The sequence below is a fragment of the Harpegnathos saltator genome, unplaced genomic scaffold, assembly GCF_003227715.2.
Source record: "Harpegnathos saltator strain DR-91 unplaced genomic scaffold, Hsal_v8.6 scaffold156, whole genome shotgun sequence".
In the NCBI taxonomy this organism is placed as follows: domain Eukaryota; kingdom Metazoa; phylum Arthropoda; class Insecta; order Hymenoptera; family Formicidae; genus Harpegnathos; species Harpegnathos saltator.
In genome coordinates this window covers 512,377-535,292 of record NW_020229935.1, presented here as the reverse complement: position 1 = coordinate 535,292, position 22,916 = coordinate 512,377, and the positions used below count along the sequence as shown (strand labels likewise).

Below are 22,916 nucleotides of genomic sequence, written 5' to 3'. Positions count from 1 at the left end.
TCCGTCTCTTGCGGAAAATCCGCCGGAGCGCGCGTATCTCCACTTCCGCCTCTCGACACGCCCGCCGGCGTATCCTGCGCGCCGAACTCGCTCTCTCCTTCTTGTCTCTCTCTCTCTCTCTCTCTCTCTCTCTCTCTCTCTCTCTCTCTCTGTCGTTTTCGCTCCTTGTCCTCTCTTTTCCGAAATAACCGAGCGGTCGGAGCCGCGACATGACTGAAAATCGATAACAACGCGCGATCCGCGATCGTTTTCGCCGATACCGCAGAGACCAGAGACGCTTTTGACATTTGAGCCGATAGAGGAAGAGAGAGAAAGAGAGAGAGAGAGGGAGGAGGGGAGGGAGAGCACGCCATTTCAATTTCCGCGGGCACGGCGACGCGACCTAATCCATTTCTGTCGATTCTACCTAACGATACGTCTTTCATACTTTTTTTTTTCTTTCACGTGACTGTTGCAGGAACAAGCCGAAGACCTTCGCGTTCGACCACTGCTTCTACTCCCTGGAGCCCGGGGCGGAGAACTTCGCGAGCCAGGAAATCGTCTTCGATGCCCTGGGTCGCGACATCTTGGACAATGCGTTCCAAGGTTACAACGCCTGCATCTTCGCTTACGGACAGACCGGTGAGTGGCTAAGCGAGGCAAGGAAGAAAGTCTCTCGGGCGGCCAGCTAGGCTTCTTCTCGAAGTGCCTCGAAGTGTCGCCCCGGCGACGCTCGGAAGCATGAGAATCATATTCGAAGAGTAACGACTGAGGAAGCGCGACTAGGCGGCTGCTTGATCGCACGAACGGAGCGTAATGCAGCGAATAACGCAATTAGTCGGTCGGCTCGTCGCTGGTAAACGACCAGCACGCTTGATCTTCCGCGGGGCGAGAGACATTGACCCACCAGGCGGAACAGAGCACCGTGTTTGCCGTTCATAACGGACACTCTCCGTGCGTTAAGGGCGGAAAAGGAGAGAATGGCATTTTACGTGCTCTTCTCTAAAGAATCTCTCAACCAGTTCGCTGATGATGACTCATATGTGCGCGAAAAGAAGACCAAGTGCCAAAACCTGTGATGACTCATATATGAGCAGTATGAATAATAACTCTGCCAATTTTTAACATTATTCGCATCAAACTTGGTACACCCATGTTCCTTTGAGTCGCTAATTACCCGAACCCGAAATCAAATTTGTGAAATTCATGATGGCGAGTCCAATATGGCCGGGCTTAGACACTCAATTTTGTCCGCTTCTGAAGGATATTTATTAAGATTGACAACCCCATTTCATTTCGTGTGAATCTTCTTTATGGAGGGGTTTTCGGGTCACTAATGATGAGCCCGGAGTCAAAATTTCAAAATTCGAAATAGCAGATCCAATATGGCGGCTCAAAATGACTAATTTTGTTATTCCATTATAGAGGAGATCATATATTCGATATGTTCATGTTTTTTGGGTTGCTGATGATGAATCCAGTCGAAATTGCAAAATCTAGAATGGTGAATATGGCGGCATCCAGTGAGTAACGGTATTCCATTATGGATATTCTTACCTCCATCATTAACGAGTGAAGTATGTTGAAAGAAACGGCCTTTTTGCCAAATGGCACTAGTGAAAACCTCGGATTTATGACAGTCGTTATCTGCGATCAAAAAACATCCCGATTGATACGTATCTATAATGGAATATCAAAGTTAGCCACTTAAAGTCGCCATTTTGAATTTTGAAATGTCGACTCCGGACTTCGTCACCAACGACCCGAAAAATATGAGCATATGGAATACACTCTTCTTCGTAATGGAATATCAATGTTAGCCATTTTGAAGCCATCATATAAGAAAAACCCTTATAGGTAAGCTTTCATGTAAAATACGAAATTATTTACTGTCACTGGTTTTGGCACAGAATGTTGATTTCGAATCCACCAACAAATCGGTTAACCTCTCAACTGGTGGAAGCGCAATGCTGCGTTGACAAACAAAAAAATAACATATATATTGATATCATATATTGATATCAAGAATCTCCTTCCAACATTCTTGTTTGACCTTATTCGTGTTCGTATATCTTTTTTCGATAATGTTCTTTCTTTCCAACATCGAATCGGTCAGGAAACTTTTCTCCTTTATAATCCCATTAGCCTTCCTACTTCGCTTTATTTTATTCGATGCGTCCATTGAGAATAATTTTACTGTCACAAATTAAAAGAAAAGAAGAATCTCAAAATGTGAATACGAACCCCAAAAGTCGCGTTTTGACAGTTCCCTGGTGATTGCATTTCATTGGCTACGAAAAGTATCTGAAGATAAATTTAAGACAAGTATAACATCTTACTGCGAATACTGTCCGAAAAATTTAATTTCCTTAGTCTGAATATCAAACTTAATTAATTTCGGAAAAATATCTCTGAATAACGTAGCCTTCATCTTTGGATAGGCTGGTCTCTCGAAGGACTAATTAAGGCAGGACTAAAGTAAGATTATTGCTGTCTTACACGTTGTCTCTAAATAGCAGCCAGAATGTTAACGACTAAACTTTTGAAAATCCATTTTCCACCAGCTTGAGCACCTTTGCGAGACTCAGCTCGCCCCAGTCGAGAGGTTAAAAAGACTCATCTCTCACGCTCATGCTCCGTCTTGCCGCCGCCACCGCGTCGTCAAACGAATTCCAGCTGTCTTCTTTTCCTTTCAAATTACCAAGCGCAGCCTGTAATGTTAGAAAAAAGCGAGGAAGCTGCTGAACGCTCGGCTAAATGTCGCGTCGCGCTCAGCGCGGAACAAATCCCAGCTATTTTTCCTCAAATTACCCGCACGCAATAGTCGCGAAGAAGAAACCGAGGAAGTCGAGCGTCCCGTTAAATCCAGAATCGCGTCGCGTTAACGGCGACGCGTGTCAGCGAAAGGACGAATCCCTGAGCGCCGCGGGATTGTTCCTCGAGAAGCGCTCCGACGCGCGGAGAGAGAAATGTCCTTAGAGTATCAATTCCCAGAGATGTTCAAAGACTTCTTCCCCGTCGGCGCGTCGCCCGGCCTCAGTCGTTTTATAACTGAGCAAATATTGATGTTAAGCTTAAGAGCACTCGTCGGAAGGTGGCAAAGAGGATTTTAAAGCTGTTTCTCGTCATGCGCGCGTTCGCGCCGCTTAACCCCGTAGGCTCCGGGAAGTCTTACACGATGATGGGCAGTGGCGACAACAAAGGGATAATACCGCGGCTGTGCGACAATCTCTTCGACATGATAGCGAAGCAACAGAGTTCCGAGCTCACGTACAAGGTCGAGGTGTCTTACATGGAGATTTACAACGAGAAGGTGCACGACCTCCTGGACCCGAAGCCGAACAAGCAGTCGCTCAAAGTCAGGGAGCACAATGTCCTGGGGCCCTACGTGGACGGACTCAGTCAGCTGGCGGTCACTTCATTCCAGGTGACTGTCCGCTTCCTGTGATTGCGCGAATTTCGTAATCGGCGAATTAGCTTCGCCTAGGGTTGCCAGATGCTCTCCTTCGTCCTTCTTTCTAGCCAAGATTAAACGAAATCTTTGTGCGCCGCCAAAAGTGCTACTTCCCGAGCAAACAATTGTTAGGGCCATATCCTCATGAAGCGTAATGCCCCGATAAGGCTGAAAGGAGGATGTCCTAAAAAGGGATGCCTCATTATCATCAGACTCTGAAATGGGTCTTTTAAGAATATCTTAGATTTTACGAAATGAGGCTTTGATAAGGAAAACTGATGAAGGCCATAGAAGGATTTATTAGGGGTGCCTTAGATTTTACGAAATAAGACTTTGATAGGAAAAGCTGAAAAGGGCCTTAGAAGGATCTTTTAGGGATATCATAGATTTTACGAAATAAGGCTTTGATAAGAAAAGCTTGATAAGAGAAGCGCCTTGAAAGAATTTTTTAGGGATGTGTCTTGGATTTTACGAAATAACGCTTTAACATGAAAAACTGATGTGGTCACTAATGTGGAAGGATATTTTAAGGATGCTTTACATATACAAAATCAAGAAGGATTTTTTTAGGGATGCTTTAAATCTAATAAATAAGACTTTAACATGGAAAACTGATATGGATCTCAGAAGCATCTTTTAAGAGAATACTTTAGATATACAAAATCAAGTTTTGTTATAGAAAATTAATAAGATCTGAAGCGTGTAATAAAATTGTCAGTTTAGTATTGTTTTAGTAGGTACGCTCTATCTAGTTCTTTTAAAGATTTTTTAATTATATCGCAATTAAAAACAAATGTTATTAATTTTATTAGTTTCTATATTCATTAGTCTCTTTCAAGAATTTTTCTAGTATTGCCTTCATTTTGAAATGCAGCGTACTTTAATAAAAACAGTAGCAAAACTTTTATGCGTAAAGAGTGCTATATTTTATTGTAAAGTACGCTATATTTTTCAAATAAAAAATTCTTGTTACTAACAAGGTTATAAAGAAACAAAGAAATTGCAGTCTAAATTTCTTGGAATAAAAATAGCGAATATTTCTACTCAAACAATGATAAAAAATATTTCCTTATAAAGCCTTATTGATATTGCCTTATAAGACTCTTATAATATTGCCTTATATGGACCCGTTAAACCACTTGTAACACATCTTGTTTTTCTATTCCTACTAGGGCCCGACTAATGTTAGAGAAAAATAATCAGGCCCTTACCAGAGCCCTATTAATTTTTCTACTCAGCTTGTCCTCTACGCGTCGAAGGAGTTTCTTTGTTTTTGCCTGTCAGATATGCTACCGACCTATCACCATCATCACCTAGTGATATACGTAAAATAGATGCATGAAATTCATAATATATGCGGTGGAAAATTAATATTCGGCGAGATGACCAGATGAGAGACGCGTTCCGCCCGTTCATATTTCCTTTCTTCCTTCGCCCGTTCATATTTCCGACCGTGCTTCTTTACCAATTTACAAATCTGGCAACCCTAGCTTTACTTCTCGGCGGGCCTGATGGCACCGAAATTGTACCTCGCGCATCATTTATCGGCGAAAAGATGCCCTCATGAATAAAAAAACGAATGTCGATGAATAATGAATGACGGGCGATTATTGTAATTTAATCACGAGCAGTGAGTGCCGCTTGGCTCGCATCATTATCAAATGTTTTGAATAGATAATCCCCGAGCGGCAAGACTAATGGAGAATGTCGCAACTGTTGCAGGACATTGACAATCTCATGGCGGAGGGTAACAAGTCGCGAACGGTCGCGGCGACGAACATGAACTCGGAGAGCTCCCGTTCGCACGCCGTGTTCTCGGTGATTCTCACGCAGACTCTGACGGACTCGAAGAGCGGGGTCAGCGGGGAGAAGGTCTCTCGGATGAGCTTAGTGGATTTAGCTGGGAGCGAAAGGGCTGTGAAAACCGGGGCGGTGGGTGATAGACTTAAAGAAGGAAGCAATATTAACAAGTAAGTGGAGAGACAGCTCTCCGCCATGGCTCCGTAAATGAATTTCCCGATCGCGCGTGCGAGAGAGAGAGAGAGAGAGAGAGAGAGAGAGAGAGAGAGAGAGAGAGAGAGAGAGAGAGAAGGAGAGCGCTGCACGCGTTTTTCATTTCTCAGGTCCCTAACGACGTTGGGTCTAGTCATTTCAAAGCTGGCGGATCAGAACTCCGGGAGCAACAAGAACAAGGACAAATTCGTGCCGTACAGAGATTCTGTCCTTACGTGGCTCTTGAAGGTATCACATTTCTATCAGTCGCCTTGGAAATACAGAATGTCCGGGATCAGTCGGAAACGAAAAATTGTGAAGATTAATCAGATTCAACTGAGAAGAAAAGCCACCATTTTGCAAAAATCGCAATGCGTATTAAGTTATTAATGATTGAAAATGACCGCATTTAGAGGCTCTTTTAATTAGATAATGATAAAGGACTTTTTTGTTCAGAATGACCTAAGCTACAATTATATGACGGCTATTGTACCTAACGACAGGTTCAAGATTCAGGACTTAAAGTTCAATACATTCATATCTATCGTTAGGCACAATATCTATCATATAATTGTAGGTTAGATCATTCTGAACAAGAAAGTCTTTTACCATTTTGCAAATATATATGCAAATTTTCAAGTTATCAATTAAAAGAACGTTTCCAAATGTGGTTATTTTCAATCGTTAATAACTTGATAACGGTTTTTGCAAAATGGTACTTGACTTTTCTCCTCAGTTTCATCTGATTAATCTTCACAATGTTTCGTTTCCAAAAGATCCTGGACACCCTGTATATGCTCTTATGTGCGTCTCAATCGTCGAAAGGACGAACAGAATATACGAGAATGTACAATAAAGAAGTCATGTGTGTATATTATTATGCGTATGATTTATTTATTTTATATAGGGTGTTTGATGGTAACACACAGAGCTCTCGTGTAGGTCGGATGAAACTGGACCAAAAATTCCTCCATTATCTCGCAGAAGGAGACACATAAAATTTTGAGTTATCAGTTATCTATTCACGATATCTGTGAATGATTGCGCCCGATTTATCACAGTCTTCTTTAATCGATAACTCAGAATTTTATTCTAAAGGAAAGTTGTCGATATTGTACCTACTCCTAAATTGTGGCATCTTTATATCTCATAGAATCTGAAGGCCTGGCGCCATCTGCATATTGTGCAAGGTTCATCTATCGCCATAAAATTAATGGAGAAAAGTGAGTGTTTATGCACAAAAGCGTCTTGTTAAAAAAAGCAACTAAAGGTTTTTTCTAAGAAGTGAGTCTTACCTACTTTAACATAAGGCATTTCGAAAGTTGCAAAAGATTAATTTAGCTACTTGTCATTTTTATACTACATTAAAATTGACATATTTGCATGGCATAGTCTGAACATAATCTTACTCTGTGTATATTTTATTGCCATAATTTGAAAAACAGTAGTTTTTTAAATTGTATCATCTATTGATTACCTATATTGCATCGATACAATTTAGGAATTTCCATAGAAAACCGTGACTATTGTTCTTAAAATCTATTTAGCAGTTTATCTTTTTCTTTTGTTTCTTTTGTTACCTATACTCGTTTTTTGTTCTAATCGAAAAATAGATTTTTGTTTAATGATTGTTTATTTCTTAATTAAGTTTTCCAAAATGAATATTTTATTTCTATAATTTTAATTTCGAAGATGTAACAGATAAATTTCGTAATTTTTAGTTACACGTCAAAAAATGATTTTATGACTATAAAAAGTCAACTTTCGTATAAAATAACTTTCACATAAAAATGGATATAATCTTAATAATTATTTTAATAAGCAATTGTAATGTTTATTTTATAATTAAAAAATATTTTTCTTTGTTTTTTTTTATATAAACTGTAATTTTAATTAAAGATGTATTTATTTAAATTGGTTGTATTTTATTTTTATCCCCTCATAGTTTTTAAATTTATCACATCATCATAATCATAATCATATTAATAATAATCGTATTAAAAATAATATAAAAATAAAATTTATAAAATGTCGCAAATAGATCGAGGATAACTTCCAATTAGTCTTTATCCCATTTTTATTAAATATTTGCAAATTGTAAAAAGAAAATTGAAATCTTACCCAATATAGGCAACCTTCCTCTTGTTTTTTTTTCAAAATGATGTAAAATTTTTTTTGTTCATTTTGACCTAATCTACACGAGAGCTTTAGATATTGTCGTCAAACAGCCTCTATGTAATAAGTAAATTTTATTATGTACAATATAATGTTATAAAAAAATGTATAATTTTGTTTCTTCTCGAAATTTCCAGGATAATCTTGGTGGAAATAGCAAAACCGTAATGGTGGCCACTATATCGCCGGCCGCAGACAATTACGAAGAGACGCTATCGACCCTCCGATACGCCGACAGAGCGAAGAGGATAGTCAATCATGCTGTGGTCAACGAGGATCCCAATGCCAGGATTATTCGCGAGCTCAGGCAGGAGGTGGAGACCTTAAAGGAGATGTTGCTACACGCCACAGTAAGCCATCCTTTTCCGCTCGGTCATAACTCTTTTTCTCCTTCCCTCTCTTTCTCTCTTTCCCCTCTCTTTCTATTATATGCAAACGTGCGTGAAACACCTCAACGACTTTCAACTAGGGTCAAGGATCTATCGTCGGCCAGCAACGCACAGACATCACGGAAAAGCTGTCGCAGTCGGAACGGCTGATGAAGGAGATGTCGCAGACGTGGGAGGAGAAGCTCGTGAAGACCGAGAGACTGCAGCACGAAAGGCAGCAGGCTCTGGAGAAGATGGGAATAAGCGTGCAAGCATCCGGCATTCAAGTGGAGAAGAACAAGTATTACCTGGTGAATCTGAACGACGACCCGAGCTTGAACGAGCTGCTGGTTTATTACCTCAAGGTAACGCCGCGCGTAGCGCTTGTTGCTCGCTGATCGACCGAGTCTTACATACATCTGCCCCTTGCCCTCGCAGGAGAGAACTCTCGTGGGCGGTCGCTCGGCCAAGATCGAGCAGGACATCCAGCTGCACGGTCTGGGTATTCTGCCGGAGCACTGCGTCATCACGATAGAGGAGTCAGGCCTGTACATGACGCCGTTGAACGGCGCCCGATGTTTCGTCAACGGCACGCAAGTGGTGAGCAAGACCCCGCTGTTGCACGGCGACAGGATCGTCTGGGGCAACCACCACTTCTTCCGAGTGAACTGCCCGAGGAGCGCCACAGGTGTGCGGCGATTATTCATTTCGAGATAAGACTCCCGCGTCACTGCTTTTCGCCAGACGATCGGCAATAAATCCCCCCCTCCCCCGTTCTGTCCGCAGCGATCAACAGCGAGCCGCAAACTCCGGCGCAGAACATCGACTACAACTTCGCCCGAGAGGAGCTTATGCTCAACGAGCTCTCCAACGATCCCATTCAGAGAGCCATCGCGAGACTGGAGAAGCAGCACGAGGAGGATAAGCAGGTACGTTTCGCGACGAAGAGTGAGCGTCGTGATAACGAGCGTGCGCTGCGTACTCATGCGCTTCTCGTCTGGAAGGTCGCGTTGGAGAAGCAGAGGCAGGAGTACGAGCGGCAGTTTCAACAGCTGCGCAACATACTGTCGCCTTCCACGCCATACTCACCTTACGTACCGTACGATCCGCTGAGGGGCAGCCAAAGCGGCAAGCTGCCGGCTTGCACGCCGACTACCCAAATGCGCGTCGAGAAGTGGGCGCAGGAGCGCGACGAGATGTTCAAGAGGAGCTTGGGTCAGCTGAAGACGGACATCTTGAAGGCCAACGCGCTGGTGCAAGAGGCCAATTTCCTCGCGGAGGAGATGGACAAACAGACGAAATTCAGCGTCACCCTGCAGATCCCTCCGAACAATCTCAGCCCGAACAGGAAGGTAACGACAACACTTCGCAGTGATGCACAATTTCATACAGTGTCGGTTTTCATTTAATTTGCAGATTTATCATAAAGCGATAGAAAAGAAAAGAGCCGCAATTGTGCGGCTCTTTTTTTTTTTGAAGTTCCGCTTGATTTATCTGCACTTTCACGATTTATTCCACTGTCATCGTTATTTACTTTAACTGAAATATTCTTTCTCTTGCTCGCTTATTTTCCTTTTGGTTGATTTTTCCGTTTATTTCGTTTTCTTTTCTTTTCCACACTCTTCGATATGCAGAGTGTATTCTTTCAGCGGGGCGCGTTTGTCAGCGAGCCCGCGATTTTAGTGAAGAGAACGAATACGGGTAGCCAAGTGTGGTCGATGGAGAAACTAGAGAATAAGTTAGTCGATATGCGGGACATGTACGAGGAGCGGAAGGACCCACACAACTGTCAGCGACTACCTTCCATCAAGGTACACCAAGGTCTTCCTTTATCGAGACGCGCCTCTCTCGCGCCGTCAACGCGAGCGCATAAATAACAAACGGTCGTTTGCAGGACGAAGTGCCGGGGAAAACGCAGGATCCGTTTTACGAGTCCCAGGAGAATCACAATCTTATCGGCGTCGCCAATATTTTCTTAGAAGTACTGTTCCACGATGTACGGTTAGATTATCACACCCCGATTATTAGTCAGCAAGGAGAGGTCGCTGGTCGACTGCAGGTCGAGATAAGTCGCATATCCGGGCAGTTCCCTCAAGACCGGATCTGCGAGGCCGCCTCGGAGTCCTCCGCGGACTCGACGTCCTCCGAGCCGGAGGACTACTCGGGCTCCAGCCACATCACGTGCCGCGTGACGATAAAACAGGCCACCGGCTTGCCGCTGTCGCTGAGCCACTTTGTGTTTTGCCAGTACATGTTTTGGGGCCACTCAGGACCGATAGTGGTCCCGCCGGTGGTGAACGCCGAGTTGCCGAACTCAAACTGCATCACCGGCCAGAGGGACTCCTTGGCGTTCAAGTTCGATCACACGAAAGACTTCACCGTGCCCATCACGGAGGAGTTCATCGAGCACAGCGCTGGTGAGGAGGATTTCATATCGCCGCCCCTCGCTGCCTCTCGCTCGCCGAACATGTCGAGATTCATCGTCGCGTGTACTTGCAGAAGGAGCCTTGAGCATAGAGGTGTGGGGCCACCGGAGCGCCGGCTTCTCACGCAGCAAACCCGGCTGGGAGGTGGAGCAGCAACAGCTGGCGAAAGCCAGGTCGCTCGCTGACCGGTGGTCGGAGTTGACGAGGAAGATCGAACTGTGGGTGGAGATACAGGAGCTCAACGAGCAAGGCGAGTACTCGCCCGTCGAAGTCGCGGTGAAGCAAGACACATGCACAGGTGGGAATAATCACAGTGTGTACTCTCTCGCACGTCCCTCTCTCGGCTGTTACTCACCGTGCGATCATTGTACCGTCCGGCAGGCGGCATTTATCAGCTTCGGCAAGGCCAACAACGTCGGATACAAGTCCGAGTGAAACCAGTACAAAATTCCGGAACCTTACCGATAATCTGCCAATCGATATTAAATATAGCCGTTGGGAGCGTGTCTGTGCGGAACCGACTGCAAATTCCGTTAGATAGTTATCAAGACGAGGACCTGAGCATACTGAGGGAAAAGTGGAGCGACGCTTTGATGAGAAGGAGACAGTACCTCGATCAGCAGATTCAGAAGCTCATCAATAAGCAAGGTAATGGCTATTCCACGTGGTGTGGTCGCACTACGACTACGACGGTATTGCCTACTTGATCACCGGCTTTCCGGCTTGCTCTTCGGGTGGTGTTTTATAGTAGGATCTTATATTTAATCGTCTTAACTTTATCTTCAGACACTTCGTATCCAATGAAATGCAATCACCAGGGAATTGTTAAAACGCGACTTTTGATGTTTGTATCTACATTTTGAGACTTTTTTTTAATTTGTGACAGTAAAATTATTCTCAATGGACGCATCAAGTAAAATAAAGCGAAATAGGAAGGATAACGGGGTCACAGAGGAGAAAAGTTTCCTGACGGATTCGCTAGTAAAAAGAGATAACATTACCGAGAAAGGATGTACGGACGCGAACATGAATCAGGCCAAATAAGAATGTGGAAGAAGATTCTTGTTGATATCAATGGATATCAATGGGTGTACAGAGGGTGTTCCATTTTAAATAATCCAGGCAAAAATCTTGAAAAATATGAAAAATACTGAGAAACGTTTCAGATAAAAATTGTTTCAAAGAGGATATAAAACTACATCATTTTGTTCACAGATGGCGTCACTTTCGAGGATATTCACCAATCATTACTTTTCTTAAATGGAAACTCCAATTTTTTATTATATCATCTTTTTCTACCAATTAATTTTAGCAACTTTTGTTTGAAACGTTTTTTTTTTGTTTGTCAAATATTTTTTGACATATTTGAGGAAAACTTAATAACTTTTTTAATATTTAACTTAAATATTTTTAATATTTAGCTTTAATATTTATCTCGCTAAATTTTTTTACTTTATTTGGTCTCAAGAGTATATTGTTACAATAGCGCCCTGACTTTTGTTAAGTTGATGATTTTGAAATTTCCAAAAGTCAATAAGTTAACAAAAGTTAGGACACTATTGCAACGATATATTCTTGAGACTAAATAGAGTGAAAAGGTCTAATACTATTTTTCTTTTGACAAACAGCGAGATATTGTAAGTTAAAAAAAAGTTACCAAGTTTTCCTTAAATGTCTCAAAAAATATTAGGCGAATAAAAAAATGTTTCCGACAAAAATTGTTTAAATTCATTTTCCATTTAAGAAAATTAATGATCAGTGGGATATCTCGAGAGTGGCGCCATCTGTGAACAAAATGATATAATTGTTTCATGTCCCCTTTGAAACCGTGCAACTCCGTCCGAAACGTTTCTCAGTATCTTTCATATTTTTCGGGATTTTTGTCTGGCTCATTTAAAATGGGACACCCTGTATATACATACGCTTATAGCAATTGAAAGGTTAAACCAATCTTAGGCTACCTCTACGGATAGTTTAGATGTAAGCTGAGTTTGATACAAGACTAAATCACAAGAAACGTCTCTGAATACAAATGTCGGTAGTCTCTTGTTGTATTATTGTTAAACTATGAGAGAGACTAGACCAAGCTCGTTTCGTCTCCGAACAACACCCTCAGAGTCTAATACCGTTCTAACGGTGATACACGTCTGCGCAGACAAAACGGAGCAAGACATGGAGCGAGAACAGAGTCTCGTGGACCAGTGGGTCAGTCTCACGGAGGAGCGGAACGCCGTTCTGGTTCCCGCGGCGGGTTCTGGCATTCCTGGTGCTCCCGCTGACTGGACTCCTCCCTCGGGAATGGAGCCTCACATCCCCGTATTGTTCCTCGATCTCAATGGTACGGCCGAAACGCGAAGCGTTCCCACGATAGGCGCTATATCGATCGCTGATCCGACTCAGCGACGTCTGCGTTATAACCGGTTGACTCTTTGTGACACAGCCGACGACCTGTCGACGCACCAGTCGGGAGAGGAAGTGTCGGTGACGGGGTTGAACTCGATTCTACCGAAGGAACACGGAAACAAGTTTTACAACCTGCCGATCATCCGACACCTGGAGAAAGATGTATGTGCCATCGCCGCTTGGGACTCCAGCATACACGACAACGTGCATCTGAATCGAGTAACCGATGGTGAGTAATCGCCGTTGTTCGCCCTCCTTCGCGTTCCCTACGCGGAGACTGATCTCGCATCGACGTTGTGCATCAGCGAACGAGAGGGTGTTCCTCATCCTGAAGACTACCGTCCGCTTGTCGCATCCGGCGCCGATGGACCTCGTGCTGCGCAAGAGGCTAGCTTTAAACATATACAAGCGGCAGAGCATCACGGACAGAATCTTCAAGAGGATCGTTCGCACCGACTGCTTGGCGCAGACGGGCGTCACCTACGAGGTCGTCTCGAACATACCGAAGGCGAGCGAGGAGCTGGAGGACCGCGAGAGTTTAGCGCAAATCGCCGCCAGCGGGGAGGACAACAGCTTGTGCGACGGCGAGACTTACATAGGTGAGTTGCGGCGACAGTCGCTAGCGCGTCCTCGGCTGATCCTTGATGTCGGTGATGTCATCGCGCGCTTCACGTCTCTGCAGAGAAATACACCCGCGGCGTATCCGCCGTCGAGAGCATCCTGACGTTGGACCGATTACGGCAGAGCGTCGCCGTGAAGGAACTGTTGCAAGCCCAAGGTCAACCACTGATGCGCAAGACCGCAAGTGTTCCAAACTTCTCGCAGGTACTACTGCCCCTTCGACGTCTTCACTGCACTGTATGCTTCTCACGTTTAATTTGTTCGTTCTCTTTGTCAATTTTATCATCAATTTTTTCTCTCTTTGTTTCTCGCATACATGAACCTTTGGCTGTGCGCCTCTTTCCGAGGCGTGCCGTTTCATCTTGGAGGAACGTCTATAATCTGATTTCTTTTCTTGGCATGCTTCTTAATGCACTGTTCACTTCGGACGCGCGATTCTGGTATTTTTGTGCAACCGACCTTGCGAATTCTTGCAGATCATGAGATTTGACACGTCGATGGACTCGTTGAACGTCACCCGCTCGGAAAGCGTGACGGATCTCAACACGGAGATGAACGGTCTGCCGCATCCGCGACGCGCGTCCACTGGCCACGCGAGGAACGACGAGAACTTCATATCCGCTCCGCCGAAGCCGTTTGGAATCGGTAAGCAACACCCTCCGCTCGCTCCGACTTGGATTAATACTAACGTCCGGACGGACACCTAGATATAGACACATTCTATGATTTCTTAATTCCGCGTGCCGTCCACTTTGGATCATTGGATTCGCAGCGTCGTCGTTACAGGCAGAGACGCGAAGTGCCTCTCTTCGCGGCTTATGACGTCCCCGAAACGAGATCGTTTATGAAATCATAGAAAATTGCAAAGCAATACGAAAACATCATGCTACACGAGCGCCCCCACGTTCATCCATATGACGATATGCATTTATTCACTCATGCGGTCATTCATAATCATTCGCGGTAATCCATTTTAACGTCGAGTGCAAGATTGTAGATTGTCGAGATAGAACCGGAGAGAGGGCAATTGCCTCTCGCGGAAGAGAGAGAGAGAGAGAGAGAGAGAGAGAAACTTGCTCGCAGACTTGAAAATGGATTACTCCCGAGAGAAAAATCGATAGGGGTTTCAACGAGACTTTATTTTGGATTTCGACTACTTGTGCAAACTCATCATTTCTTGAATGCAACATTTAGTTCGCTTAAGTCACTATTAAATTCTTGAATTTAACGCTTACATAAATTTAACAGCATCGTGTTTCTAGGGGACTTTAGTACTTAGATCAAGAGTTTTTCGTTTGTGTTGGGACACTTTTCACTGCCTTGATTTGCTTCCTCGGGATTTATCCGACGAAAAATCAACAGTTTGTTTCTGAAATGTGGCTTATGCAGTGTTTTCGATATTTCACTTTGGCTATGACGGTCACTTTACATCCCACCCTAGTTTTGATTGTCTCGAGCTCCACTCCGTTTTTAGTTACAGAACATGTTGATTTTGGGCAATGGAGAAACATTTTGTCTATATATATATATTTTTTTTTCTTTTTTCTCTTTTTTTCTTAATTGAAATTCATGTCATCCATCATTAGCATGTACCCTTTATGTGTGTCTGCGATTGCTGTTCTATTGGCTGTAGTTCATGAAGGTACCGAGTATCCTCGAGTACCTTGCGAAACGCACACGAACTAACCGTTTGAGCGTATGTGCGCGAATGATCAACGACGCTATGAAAGGGTACTGCTGCTTCATCTAAGATAATCGACAAACTCATCACTTATATGAAAATATTTGCTAACTTCAGTCTCATTATTAGTGATTACTACTACACTGAAATTTTATATTATTACAATTCTAGCTTCTGTCATATTGTCATGTCACCACAAGCTATGTTCAACTTGACGATCCACACGATTTTTTTAGTGCAAACGTGTTCCCCGCTGATGTGTCGAAAAATCGCCACGAGTTAACGTGGCTTTCCGCTTAGATACGAAGAGAGTTGAGCATGGTAAAGAAAAGGAAAAAAGAAAAGAAAGAAAGAGAGAGAGAGAGAGAGAGAGGTCATTTTTTTCAAATCTGCCTAGTGTTTTAGCCAGCTACATTTAAGCTCCACCACTTATTACAATATAAATAACAACACTAACGAACCTTAAGCAATGAACTCTACAGCAAAATTAATGAATATCGTTTAATTAATGTGTGCAACTTATCTGTTCCTCTGTTTTAACACTACGTCTACTACTTCTACAACTATTTCGGCCCACGCAAGGCTCCATTCTGAACTCAGGTAAAATGGAGTCTTGATTTGATATTTAATTGATGCCACACAGGCAATGACAATTAGTACATATGTCTCGTGAGTGGTTGAGTCTGTCTGTCTCGTTTTGTTTCCAAGTTCGCCTTAGTACATCAGAGACATTATTTGTGATAGCAATGTTCAGAACGGGAATGCGTTTTGACGGATGGTCGATATATATATATATATATATATATATATATATATATATATCCATATATGTTTTCGCGAGCATCATTTGTTCAATTGAGTTTGGCTCAAGAGAGACTCTTAGCGCATCACCGTCCCGCCGAAAGCAGGAAGATGATTTAGTGTGTGATTGCTGACCTCCTTGGTTTGAATTCGAATGCGAGTTTCGTTGCGCGAACGTTAACGGTTCAGTGATTTTGCGGTTTAGTTTGCATGTGAATGCATTTCTTGTGTGCCTGGCACATCGGCAAGCCCGTTCATTGAATTGCTGTTTCTTCTTCTTACTTTACTTTTACCACTTTATGTGACTGATTTGATATGTTACTGTCTCACGGCTAACGTGTAAGTAATGTAACCGGCGAGTGATCGTGCTACAAGTATATTTATATATCTCTCTATATATATACCCTCGTCCTCGTCGCACCGTTTGTATCAAAGATCTCATCGCATAGAAATCATTGTCATTTCCATATACCTGTTTTCATGATTCGTGTGACTCGACTCGTATGATATCTCTCTCAAAATCTTTATCGATGGCGCCTCCTCATGGCTGCTCCGGACCGAGATGATTTCTATAATGATATCCCCGAGTGATTTGCCGAGCGTACGACGATCTCGCCACGTTCGGCAAATTAACGTGAAAGTACGCAAACCACAATCGAAGGTTGAGCCATCGCGCGCGGGTCGCGCGATGCTTCAGTCTTCCTTGTGTATTCTTGTGAATGTGTGCTATCAGGCAACACTCTAGACAGAGAGTAGAGAATTTATTGTAACATATATGTGTAAATAAATATTTTTCATAGTTGATACGTTAGGCGAGGCTTGTTCTGTCCGAAACGGCTCGACTCGACGCCCGTTTCCGGATCCATCGTCGTGGTCGTGACTGATCGATTTTCAGGGTTGGGAAGTAACTCGTTACTTGTAACGAAGTTACAGTTACAGTTATTTTTTTCTTTATTTTTTTTTTTTTTTGGTAACTATAACTTGACTTCGTTCCTTTTTTCCATCTATAACTGTAACTTAGCTCAGTTACATTTGTTTGATAACTAGTAACTAATTTGGTAGTTACTTTAATAGTTACTTTATATATTTCAAACTTAAGTTTCTGGCAGACCAGCACGATGATGCGATGTGCGATGCTTGATATCCGATAAGCATACAGTTATTCTGGCTACATTTGGAAAACGCGCTATTGCGTCATCTATCTTTATCGTTCATTAGATGTAAAACAAGGATAAAGTGACGCCACTGATAGTCTCCTCTCCGAATGCAACCTGTATTTCTTACAAAAAAATTGTACGCCTATTGGATATTTCCGTCGCGCGTCGCCAGTCCTTATTTGTTAACACAAAGTGCGTTCAGAAGTGCGCTGCGTGGTTTCGGTTATATAAAAAATTTAAGCAATGGATAAAACATCTCAATCTTCGGAGAAGGATTGTAAAATGCCATGACCGGCATATGCAGAAATATTCGAGTTACAGTAAAAATTTGGAAATAAGAACAACTGGGCATTTCTCGGCAAAACATGCGCTAGCAAAAAATTATTCATGCAAGTAGAACTTCAACTGCAAATTTAAGAAAACATATGACTGCAAGTCTTTATTTATAAAATATCAATATGTTTTTTAATGAAAAAATCTAATTTTTAATGTTAAGATTACTTTTTTTTAGTATTTTTAGTATTTATTATCCTCATCAAATTCAATCACTTTCTTATAATTGTTGTTAATAGTCGTAAAAAATAAATATGAATTGCTTATTTAAATTGATGAATCTAATTTGTAAAAATTACAATACAACATGAGGAATATAATAATCAACAAATCACTCTTATACGAAATTGAAGGAATTTACGCAATTACGAAATTTAAAATACCAGCACAATTATTGTAAAAAAGTAACTGAAAAGTAACGACTCGTTACTTTCTAAATAACTGTAACATGTTAATCTTGAAAGTCAGTAACTTATAACTGTAACTAGTTACTTTTTCAGCGAGGAAAATTGTAAATGTAACTAGATACTTTTACGAAGTAACTTTCCCAACCCTATCGATTTTATTCTCATTATTTTGTACGCAACAAATGTCGAGACGAAGGGACAGAACAGACCTCGGAGGTGAAGGAGAAAAATGGAGGGGGAGGAGCGGCGAATATTTGACGTTCTCGATGCAATTTACGCGATGATGAAACACGCGAAGGTCATGACCCCTCCCCCTCATCTTTCTCGCTCGGAAAAAAGGAGACGTAGTTTAAAGTCAGGGTTGCGTTCCTACGAGTACAAGAACAACCGTGGACGAGAACAAGAGCAAAAAAGCAAAAGAAAAAAAAACAAGAACAAGACAGATCGAGCCAGCTTGGTCATGCATGGTGTTGCCATTTAAATATAGCGCAGCGCATGTGCGGTTAATTAACATAGCACGACGCGTAGTAAAAATATGCTGGAGGACGAAGCCCAGGGGTTAGCCAGCACGTCAGCACCTCCGACTTTAAGCTAATCATCTCCGCGGGAGTCTGTCTTCCGAAACTCACGCTGATGCACGTCGTCGAATTGTGTGGTCCCCCCCTCTGTCGCTGCGTTTGCCGTCACGACTGCTGCGGTACGACATGCTTCGAACACGTGCATTGCGGACTAGCGCGAGTACAATGGCGAGTTGTTGGGACATAGAGTTGGCCGCGATGCGCGGGTAACGGTGAAGTGGCGATGAGAGCAAAGTCCACGAAGCTCGCGCGAGCGAGCGAAACGCCGCGGCGTCTCAATGTTTCTCGATGAATGGGATTGCGATATGTGACGTACACACTCGATGGGACTTGTCCATTAGAATGCGCATAATGAACGTTGTCTGTCCACCACTCGTCTCACTGTCTCCGGTGTCTGTAGCCTGCAGGCATGATTTGTCACGGTATATACGGGTCCGTATATTGTACACGAGAGAAGGTCTGTAAAGCTCAATGCGAAGCTCGCCATTACGGGGGTAGTAGAAAGCGTTTACCAGTACGCGGGGGAGGAAAAGAAGTATAATCAGTGCATCTATCTCCTTTCAGCGAGACCAACTTTCCTGAATCTCAACCTGAATCTCAACTCATTGACTCGTCTTCAACAATCTACCTCTGCCAAGTGTAGGTGACACTCGTTGTCGGTCACCCTTTCAAACTGAGACTCGGAGAGAGTAGTCGCACCCCCTGCGACCATGTTGATCGAGAGCATGCTCGAGAGAGTGCCGAGCGAATAAGAGCACCTCCAAGCTCCAAGAGCACCTTGACAAGTCGTTTGCTAGTTTGAAAGGGTGATTTCCGTAATTCTCGTAGTGTACTTTTCTTTCTGTTCCGTTTCGATCACTAGATACTAGTGTAGTACATTTGACAGTATAGTGATTGGGTTTTCTTCTTTTGTTTCACGTGTTTCAAATATATAGTTTGTTACCACACAACTTCTTACCGTTAAGACGCTATTGCTGCACTCCTGGTGCAGTGAGTAGTGCTTATACGTGTTGAATGTCTGTCGCTTCCAGTTCTTCTTGACCATCACAGTTTATCTCTTTGTTTCGCCGCACGTACTCCATGTTTTTCGACGGGCGCGCAAGCCGCCCATGAAGTCGACAGATGCTAAATCCACACAGTGGATCGACCAAGAGCGAATTAACGTGGAATACGTGAGACCGTTTTACTTTTGTTTCTTAGGAAGAGAGCATGGGAGAACCTTTGTGTTATATCAGAACCGACCTGGCACCTCTCAATATAATATATAACATTCTTGTGACTCATAAACAACCCATCAGCAGTCGTCAATGTCTGTCTTAAAGTAAGAGTGCAATACCGTGTGACGTGAGTTAACTGCTCTGCAGAAGTAACGGCAAGGCAAAGTTGCGCCACGAAGCGGCCAGATCGGCCCTGATGTGTCCGACAGTACACACACACTCACACACACACACACACACACACACACACACACACACACATGTGCTTGTATCGTTGAAGAAGGATCGCCTGTTGCATGTCACTGATAAAACTGTGCTGGTTGTAGCATCTCCGAACATGGTCGGTAGCAAGCTGGGGCTTCGCATGACCACGTTGCACGAGGAAACGTCGAACGTGGGTAATCAAGCATCCACTCCCATCAACGACGACGACGAGGAGAAGAGCGACGCGGACTATTCTGAATATGACTCATATCAGGTAGCGTATACGCTTCAGTCTGACCAGACAAAGACAAGGTCAAGGCTAAAGATCTCGTTCCTCTTTCTTCTTCTCTACCGCCGGTCGATTCAAGTTCAACATCCCACGATGATTGTCTAGTTTTATCACGCACTGTTGAGTCAGAGTTATGTGTGACTGTGTGTGTGTGTGTGTGTGTGATTGCACGGCCAGGCTCCACCGAAGCCGGTGAAACCGCTACCCTCTTCACGCACACTGGATTCCCTGGTCGAGCTGCAGTCGACGAAGATCAACACGCCTAGTATGAGCAGCAGCGGTTACGGCTCTCAGGCCGTGTCCACCACGAACCTCACGTCGGAGGACTCCATCTCTATAAAGTCCATCAGCGTGGACGAGACTCCGGACTTGGAGTGCCGCAACCTCCTCGACAGCAAGAAGGCCGAGAAGATGGACAGCTCCCTCGTCGAGGAGACGCCCGAGGAGTACCTGGGAGAAGTGAACGCCGCGCTGGACAACTTGAACGTCTCGCCGAACGTTTGCATAGAGGGTCAGTCGCGCGGAACGTTGATAGATAAGTGTGGCCGTTGCAAAAAGCGTAACTCTTTCCGCCTTTACAGAACACAGTAGGAAAAATCTGGAGGAGACAGGGGCGTACATGGACACTGACATCGACAGCCCGATTTCCTCCACGAAGAGCGAGAGCGACACCAACAGCAGCAGCGCGACCCACCACGTCGAGACACAAAGGAAAGGCGCACACGACCAGATTCTCGACGACAGACGGAAAAGCGAAATGGAGATCAGCCAGACGTCCAATTCCGGGGACGACAGTCCTATGGAAGGAACCTCCGTCGTACACACCAAACTGCCACCTGGCAAGGCGAGTATCACTTTGGTCCTTGAAGAGATACTTTATCGGAAAGGGTAAAAGTGTTGATCTATTTCTTTCGGTATTATATTCAACGTTCATTAAAAATTTAAAGTGCGTCGTGACTTGAGTAATTTTAAAACGACAATTATATTGAGAGCTCGCATTCTCTTTTATTCATTAAAAATACAAAGTACGTCATTTGAATAATTTTTATTTCTTTATCAAATTTGAGCAATTTTTTTTATAACAAATCACAAACCGACTATTGATGGACGATTTGTTTTTGCCGGAGTGGTCGAAATGACAGGTTCTTGGAAAGATGTTGATTTATTCCTCTTTGGTTTTCGTTCAACGTCTAATAAGAATGTAAAATGCATCGTTCTTTAAGTAATCTTTATAAGAAATTTTTATTAGATCTGAGTAAAATTCTTTCATAGGAAATCACGAGTCGCTCATTTTTTTACCGCTTGATAGTTCTGGTGTTGACAGTTTGTGTTGCCATCTTCCCTAGGTCGTGCGAAGAAGAAAGACTTCTAGTGGTACAGGAAGGCCTACCAGTTCGCAGCATAGAGCTTCGTTTCCTATGGTCCGTCCACAACTTTCTGAGAGTAAGGCTGCAGCACGTTTGGAGCAAACGCTACAACCTAGTATGCCATATGAAAACGGCGACAATAGTTCTTCGGAGAGAATCGACGGTACGCTCGCGTGACTGATTAGTATCAGCGGTTAATCATTACTAGTCACTGCTGTTACTTTTTATCTAATTTGCACGCAAAATACAGGGTGTGCCAGAAAGATGGGTATCCTGAATTAACCTGAAAGGGTTTGGAGACATTTTGGAGAAAAAAAAAATGTTAAACACAAGGTTTTGAAAATTTACAAATTGCCAAATTAATAAAAGCTGGGGCTCTATTGTAACAACATATTCTTGAGACCAAATTGAGTAAAAAAGTAGTCTAGTACCTCTTTTTCTTCCGACGTCCAAGTTCAAGCTCACCACTAGATGCCCAAACCTTAAAAACTTTTGTATTTAACATTTTTTTCAAAAATCTCATCAAGTTATCTCTTCAAGTTAATCCAACTTTCTGGTACGCTCTGTGTAAATGTAAAATATAAAATATAAAAGCACAATATACAAGGTGTCCGGGATTTTTTGGGAATGAAAAATTGTGAAAATTAATGAGATGAAACTGAGAAGAAAAGTCAAATACCATTTTGGAAAAATCGCAATAGTTATTAAGTTATCAATGATAGAAAATTACCACATCTAGAAGCTCTTTTAATATTGATAACTTGAAAATTTGCATACTTATTTGCAAAATGGTACTCGACCTTTCTTCTCGGTTCAATCTGATTAATCTCTACAATTTTTCGTCTCCAAACGATCCCGGACATCCTGTATATCTGTAATTTTCGGCTTTGAAAAAAAGGATTTCCCGTATTTTGCAGCAGACGACGTCAGCGATAAAAGTTCGGCTTTCGGTTCGAGGCACGACTTGACACGAGTGGAAACACCTTTACCGGCGTGGGTCGTCATCGGTGAATCCGTTTTGGTTCGTCCTTACAATTATTCCGGGGTCATAGCGTATATCGGCACCACAGAATTCGCATCCGGCACCTGGATAGGGATCGAACTTGACGCTCCAACTGGTATGAACGAGAATCTCTCAGACTTGATCTTCTTGACCGCTTTCGAGCTTCATTCAGGTCACACCCGTTCTACACTTACCATTCTGCACTTACCGTTGCAGGCAAGAACGATGGTGCTGTTAACGGTCACAGGTACTTCACGTGCCGGTCAAAATGCGGCATATTCGTCAAGGTGGACAAGCTGATACAAGACAGACGAATCGGAAGAGCGCTCAGGATCTACGCGAAGCAGGAGACTGCGCCAGCACCATCCGCGCCTATGCGCAGGAGCGTTAGCAAGGGTAACCCCCCTTCCCGATCGATTAACTCGCCGAGTTCGCTCGCGAGCGCGTCACTCTTCAAGTGT

General features: G+C 43.3%; 1 protein-coding gene across 6 annotated transcripts in view; it reads left to right on the top strand.

Annotated features, from left to right (window-relative positions):
• Positions 1-22,916, top strand: part of LOC105190366 (Kinesin heavy chain 73) — an 87,833-nt gene that overhangs the window by 58,168 nt on the left and 6,749 nt on the right. Inside the window, exons 3-28 of one of the 6 annotated variants that reach the window (XM_011153089.3) lie at positions 458-621; positions 3,138-3,406; positions 5,156-5,403; positions 5,557-5,674; positions 7,738-7,950; positions 8,070-8,333; positions 8,407-8,656; positions 8,755-8,897; positions 8,973-9,320; positions 9,618-9,779; positions 9,863-10,385; positions 10,468-10,692; positions 10,776-11,042; positions 12,550-12,732; positions 12,835-13,026; positions 13,103-13,396; positions 13,480-13,622; positions 13,895-14,063; positions 15,682-15,699; positions 18,940-19,014; positions 19,919-20,070; positions 20,263-20,596; positions 20,667-20,929; positions 21,432-21,615; positions 22,370-22,570; positions 22,672-22,851. In XM_011153089.3, the coding sequence (XP_011151391.2) occupies positions 458-621; positions 3,138-3,406; positions 5,156-5,403; positions 5,557-5,674; positions 7,738-7,950; positions 8,070-8,333; positions 8,407-8,656; positions 8,755-8,897; positions 8,973-9,320; positions 9,618-9,779; positions 9,863-10,385; positions 10,468-10,692; positions 10,776-11,042; positions 12,550-12,732; positions 12,835-13,026; positions 13,103-13,396; positions 13,480-13,622; positions 13,895-14,063; positions 15,682-15,699; positions 18,940-19,014; positions 19,919-20,070; positions 20,263-20,596; positions 20,667-20,929; positions 21,432-21,615; positions 22,370-22,570; positions 22,672-22,851 (5,582 nt within the window). Of the gene's footprint in view, positions 1-457; positions 622-3,137; positions 3,407-5,155; positions 5,404-5,556; positions 5,675-7,737; positions 7,951-8,069; positions 8,334-8,406; positions 8,657-8,754; positions 8,898-8,972; positions 9,321-9,602; positions 9,780-9,862; positions 10,386-10,467; positions 10,693-10,775; positions 11,043-12,549; positions 12,733-12,834; positions 13,027-13,102; positions 13,397-13,479; positions 13,623-13,894; positions 14,064-15,681; positions 15,700-18,939; positions 19,015-19,918; positions 20,071-20,262; positions 20,597-20,666; positions 20,930-21,431; positions 21,616-22,369; positions 22,571-22,671; positions 22,852-22,916 lie in introns of all 6 variants that reach the window. The other 5 variants (XM_011153088.3, XM_011153087.3, XM_019844715.2 and 2 more) reach the window with 5 other exon arrangements.